Below are 6,474 nucleotides of genomic sequence, written 5' to 3' on the forward strand. Positions count from 1 at the left end.
CTCTCCTCCCCTCCCAAAGGGACGTGTGAGGAGGAACATCTCTGTATCTGCCTCTCTTCAGTGTGTGCAGCTGCAGAGGCAGCCAGCATGCAGAGACGCTGCTTTCTGCCACCAAACCTGTTATCCATCATCAGCATGCATCCACCAACTAACACATGCACGCTTACTGTAAAGGCATTCGCACACACACACACACACACACACACACACACACACACACACACACACACGCACACACACACACACACACACGCACGCACGCACGCACGCACACACACACTGTGCCAACCAGTAGCTTCAGCACCTACGGTTGATGGTGTTGATAGCAGAGTTTTCTCTTGTGCTCTGTTTTAATTCTCATTTAATTTTGAAACCCTCTCGATGACAAATCTTTCTAATAGTGATCACTGTTCATCCTAATTCATTTGTATCATCTTCCACTCTCCCTGAGGTCGCCATAAGGTCACAAAGCTGACCTATTAAAAACACAACACCTAAATTGTTAATTATTTTCTGATATTGATACCACTTTTTAATAAATAAGATAAAACAAACCGTGTCTATTCATAAACTGCAAGCTCCTTAATGTTCAATGATTTGGAAATGAAGGAATATGGGTGGAATGTGTGTATGCGATCCATAAATTGGTGCGCATATCTAGGCCACCACGACGCATCAGTGAGAATATGTCGTATGATAACACCGCCAGCTATATGAATGATCAGCATACATCCCTACAGTTGGCTATAGTAAACTTGTTAAAAAATGTGGATCTGATCAGTTGGTCAATCAAAATAATAAAATAATGTATGAATATTTATGTTTCAGGCATTACAATAACAACATGAGTAAATTAATTATTAAAGATTGTATTATACGACGGGCCTTTATTGTGGTAAAGGTGTGTGCACGCACATGGAACTAAGTGGTTTAAAAGGGTCAAATGTTAATTAAATGTTGAGTTTAAAACAATATTTAATAATCAGATAATTTTATGAACGCTATCCAGCAAACGGGGAAAGTGTGTAATGATCGGCGCATAATTGCACACTTCAAGCCTGCACGCATTTTAAAATGTGAATGCAGGCTCGTGCAAAGTGTCCAGCATCCTGTGGATGAGGTACGGAAGCCCCTCAGGTCACAGTTTAACAGAAATAAATGCCATTCTAATAGTGATGGGACACCGGAGGAGATGACTTGAGCGGCTCTGACCACTGCTGCCGTGCGCGCCACTCGCCCGAGTGTGTGCGAGGGTGTGAGAGCAATGTGTGTGTGTGTGTGTGTGTGTGTGTGTTCGTGTGTGTGTGAAAGCCACCACTAGTCGCCCCCAGTGCTCTTCAGTCTCCACTCTCCCTTCTCACCACACACTGAACGTCACGTCCGCACTTGAACTTGAGTTTTCTCCCATTGTAGAAGCCAGAGAGCCGCACAGAGCCGCACAGAGCCGCACACAGCCCGGGGATGCGGGACACTGCAGCTAGCACAAAGAGAAAAGAGGGTGGCAGTCTGTCCTCAAACCAGCACTGGGCTTTGACTTAAAGAGTTAAAGTCTAACCCGCCCGCCTGGCTGGCGCTGCCAGTGCAGCAGAAGAAGTGCCCACCACTTAGCGACACCCAGAGAAGTACCGAGAAGGAAATTGGATTCCTATTTTACACACTTTTAGACGTGAATTTGCGTCATTTCACCTGCTTTCTCCGGACAGGGACGCGCTGTGTCCAGGGTGGCCGGAGAGTGGACACAGATAGTGCCTGTCCATCAGGAGGTGACCGCCGACCTCCCGCGTCTTGCCGCGTCTCTCCTCCACTCCACTCCAACACACTCCGTCCTTTTTCCGCTGTTTTCTGACAGATGGTGTGAACGCGTCGGAAGGTAGAGCCGGACTACCCCCTCCCTCACCACCAGAAGGAAGGCGCGCCACCACTTTGGCACTGAACTCCGACCGACCACCCGGCCGACCAGCGCTGCGCCACGGCCGGTCACCGCAGAGCGGAGGAGCCGCTGCTCGCTGGAGGGAGATCCATCGCGCAGGGGTCAATTCAAAGGGCCACATTTGGGGCCAGTGCAGAGTGGTCAGTTTGGAGTGGCCAGCGAGCAGACGGTTTTTGGGGCCAGTTTGTGGCCGGTATACACGAGCAGCAGGAGGAGGAGAGCCGACCCTTCCAGCGCCGCTCTCCGGGCAATGCTAGTGTAAATGCCAGGGCGATGTCCCGACGCAAGCAGGGGAACCCGCAGCACCTGTCCCAGAGAGAAATAACACGTAAGTATCCTTACAAAAATTCACATGTCCGCAGCACAGAGTCAGGGTCTCCTTTCTCCTCTCCGCTGTCATTCTGAGAAGTTGAGTGGATTTTTTTTTACCCTGCTGCGTAAAAAAATAACATTTTCTGACTTGGAGCAGAAAGTTTGTCAAAGTGCGTCCTGAAGGCCAGTTCTCTCCTCTCATGGTTTACTGGCGAAATTAGATAAAGGCCCTAATTTACTTAACTGATTATTAGTGTCTATAAATAGCCTGCTATTATTAGATCACATTTACACATCGAGCAGAAAGGGAGGAAAAGTCTGTGGTTGCGTGTTGGATTTCTCCCGTGAAAGGACCGGAGAGTCGGAGACCCGTCCTAAGTTAAAAGAGAGATGACTTCTTTATCATTCCACCTTTAGTTTCTATTGAATTATAATCAGCGCTGTCATCAAGGAGAAAATAACTCTTCATTTTCAACCGGGAACAAAAATATAATTCCATCTCCATAAATTTAAATCAGAAATAAAATACTTTTTTACGCACTTTCATAAGCAGATATCGCCCCCCCCCCCATGAGCATATTAAACACCAGCTCCGTTTAGATATATCCATATTAGATGAACACACAGATAAGTCAGTTATGTTTTCGAGTGTTTAATTCTAACAAATTAGTTTCATCTTTCGCTTCCAGAAAACGGCCAATAATTTATTTGAACATAACAGACAACCACTAAACTTAATTATTGTGCCATGCTGCCGTACAGGAAAATGATGAAATGTAATAAATCAAACCGATGATATTCTCCTCGCACTTTAACGAAGCCACGGAGAGCCTCGGGTTCAACACGTCGAGTTGATTCTCGATCTCTGCAGGTCATTGAATCTTTGATGGACACATTACTGCCTCGTGCCACAGTCTCTCTGTATTCACTGGAATTAGTTGGTCCCGTTCGATGTTTTTTTCACGCTGCGTGGCTGCAAAGCTTCCACTTTGTAATATTAATGCTCGGTTTGGATTATTTAATACCCTGCACGCCTTGACAGCGAAACATTCCAGGGTTTGCCCACAAGCACTGTTATGCAGAGTGCAGTAAGTGACGGCATTTACGCGCAAAATACGTTTAACTTAAGTAGTTATTATAAGTAATTAAGGAGTATTAATATGACATTAAAGGCGTTTATTGTTGGAAAGGAAAGGGCGTCAGAAAAGAAATGAGATATTTTAGAATGAGAGAACTAACTTTTTTTTATGTCATGTGTCAAACCTAAATTACGCAAATGATTCAAAGAGGAAACGCATCGCTCATCCTCCTTATTTAACGCAAACATTCCATCTTTTGGCGCTGGCATTTGTGCAGCTAAACTTCTCAGCTGTGAAATATTTGTTCTGGCCTCAGATCAGTTTTTCAGCTGCAGATGTGGCTGCTGTGTCCTGACAGGAGCAGCAGACCTTCATGCAGGACTCTTTAATTGCTAAAAGAAGTTAAAGTGAAAGTAAACAGCAGTAAGGGAGGCTTAGTGAGACAAAGTCATGGATTTACAAGATGTGCAGTAATGAGTCTAAATCACAGAGGAGGAAATGTTGAGTGAGCACTTTTTAAATGCTGCTCAATATCACGTTAAGTTTGGTGAACATTGCTACTCTCTCTTGACTTGTCTCGTGTGAAGCCTGCCGGATGAGATCACTTTCACGACAGTGGATCAGTGTGCACTTCTGTGGCACAGTGCGTATAATGTAACACCCATATTTACAGGAGAGACTCAGCACACTGAGCGTCCTCACCTATAGGTCTTGGGCCTGGCTGTGTGGTTCACTCCGCTGCTGTGAGGCCTGGCTTCATGGCGCTGCACTAACTCCCTCGCTCGTTACACAGAGGCACACAACCTAAAGACAATGCATGTGGCTTACATGCCACAAGTGCAGATGTGATTGCTTAACATAGCTACGACTTGTGTGAGGCAGAACCGCAGCGTGTACTCGGTTACCTTGAGAAATGGGTCACATTGTGCACGCTGCAAAGAGCCCACTTCATATTAGAACAGATAAACAGACGATTGGACAGACAGGCAACAGTTCACGAGATGTGGAGAGATGAGAGAGCGCGAAGATGGAGGCTAAATCAGCTTCCTGTTTGTATTGTAAGCTGTTTTCAGCTCACTGTGTGTGTGTGTGTGTGTGCGTGTGTGTGTGTGTGTGTGTGTGCTCATGAGTGTGTGTGAAGTGTAAAATGCAGTAGTTGTGTCCACAGAGCAGGTCTGACCTGTCTGTGTGTCTGATTTATCACCATTCAGGCTGCAGCACGGTTCTTTACATTCCATAATTTATGTGTAAGAGATGCTCGCCAATTTAGTATGCTTGAGTACATGCACACACACACCTATACACACACACACACACACACACATGCACACATGCACACACACGATGCATACAGTGTGTGTGTGTATGTAGGCTCGCATGGACATCAACCCACACACACAGATGCAAATCCCCTCACAAAAATCCTCATAATTCCTCTCAAGCTGTCAGGTCATAAAATCCGACCTGTGTTTTAATCGGAACACTTTTTTTATTTGGATTTCACAAAATGATGCATCACAGTCCAAAATATGACAATTGTGTATTAATTAAAGGCTCTCCAAGAAGGAAGGACGGAGGAGGAAGAGTTCCTCCGCCTTGTTTGTCTTATGGTAGCGATAAGAATTGTTTAAAAATGGTGAGACAGATTTCTTGTAGGTTAAATCGCTGATTTTTAAATGCACTTTGGCAAGGCCTCAGTTGTCGTGCAACATAAAATATACGGGATATTGAAGCCCCATTTTGCACACTTCCCTGTTGCCTCAAAGCTTAAAATGATTCTCTTATTCACCGTCTTCTCTTTATGTTCATCTTTGTGGTGTGAACAGATTAAGAAACGAGAGGTGAATCTGTGGAGATCTATATATTGTTGTTGCCCAGGCAGATTTGGTGTGGGTTTTGGCATCGCCACATCGAGACAGTTTACACCCGAAGGTGCAGACGTGCCGTCTGCTTCTCATTCACTGCAAATAACCCCAGCTTTCCTCCGAGAGGCTGATTTAGTGTGAAGAGACGCAAACAGGACGAGAGCTCCCATTGTAGCCGCAAACACGCACACACACACACAGACACACACACACACACACACACACACATACACACACACACACACACACACACACACACACACACAGACACACAGACATTTGCACACACACATGAGGAGAGAGAGAGCTGCGTGTAATTGCAATCGCCCACTTGAGATGCATGTTTCCCTTTGGCTTGTCAAATAGCCGTGCACCCTGCTGGGGCTAAGTCTTTGTCATTGAGACAGAGCGAGAGAGAGAGAGAACCTAGTAACTCCTAACTTCTTCATAAATGAGTCTTATTAAGTGTTGCAGCTGATTGTAATGAATACATAATGATATGCCTAATAGTCATTTCATACATTATTTTTAATAAATGTCCTCTATAGTTGTAGAGACTGCATTGCCTTCAGAGGGTCGGTTCACTGAAATGAACAAAACATATTGTCTTGTTGTCGACAGTCTTCGTGGCAACTTCAGGAATAGTCCCAAAAAAACAATTGACACATGTGTGAATTATACAGAATAACCAGCACATGGTTTCTAGAAAGACACATTGCTCCTGAAATATTAAATGTATTTTTTTTAATGCCATGGGCACCACAAATACAATTTTATTCACCACTGTAGGTAAGTGAGAAAATATGTTTGTTTTATGGTCATTTGGATGACATGGTCCTTTAGACGCCCGTTGTTATTTCTGGTTTTGAGAAGAACAAAACAAATCAATGTTTGTACATGCAACATAAAAAGTGTGACTTTTTAGAGCGTGTGTGTTTGTAAATGAGTGTGCACAGGACGAGGGTTTCCAGTTCCCAACGAGCATACCTTAACTCATTTTGTTCATCAGCAAGCTGTACACACTCTCCCACTACTGATACCACAGCACACACACACACATCCGCACACACGCACACATGCACACCCTGCATAGCCTGCATTCCAGAGTACTGGTTTGCTCAGCTGAGGCTTGGTGAGCTGTCTGTCTGTCGACGCTCACCATTCAACGCCAACCATCTCCCCCCCTCCCCACGCACGCACGCACGCACGCACGCACGCACGCACGCACGTACACACACACACACACACACACACACACACACACACACACACACACACACACACACAC

General features: G+C 45.2%; 1 protein-coding gene across 1 annotated transcript in view; it reads left to right on the forward strand.

Moving 5' to 3' along the window:
• Positions 1–1,292: 1,292 nt before the first annotated feature.
• The window catches only part of bcl11ba (BCL11 transcription factor B a), a 37,653-nt gene continuing 32,471 nt past the window's right edge, over positions 1,293–6,474 (forward strand). The window contains exon 1 of the mRNA XM_031866734.1: positions 1,293–2,258. Within this exon, the coding sequence (XP_031722594.1) occupies positions 2,204–2,258 (55 nt within the window). The 5' untranslated portion in view covers positions 1,293–2,203. The remainder of the gene's footprint in view (positions 2,259–6,474) is intronic.

This window comes from Anarrhichthys ocellatus, unplaced genomic scaffold, assembly GCF_004355925.1.
Source record: "Anarrhichthys ocellatus isolate YVR2014 unplaced genomic scaffold, GSC_Weel_1.0 scaffold36, whole genome shotgun sequence".
Classification (NCBI taxonomy): Eukaryota; Metazoa; Chordata; class Actinopteri; order Perciformes; family Anarhichadidae; genus Anarrhichthys; species Anarrhichthys ocellatus.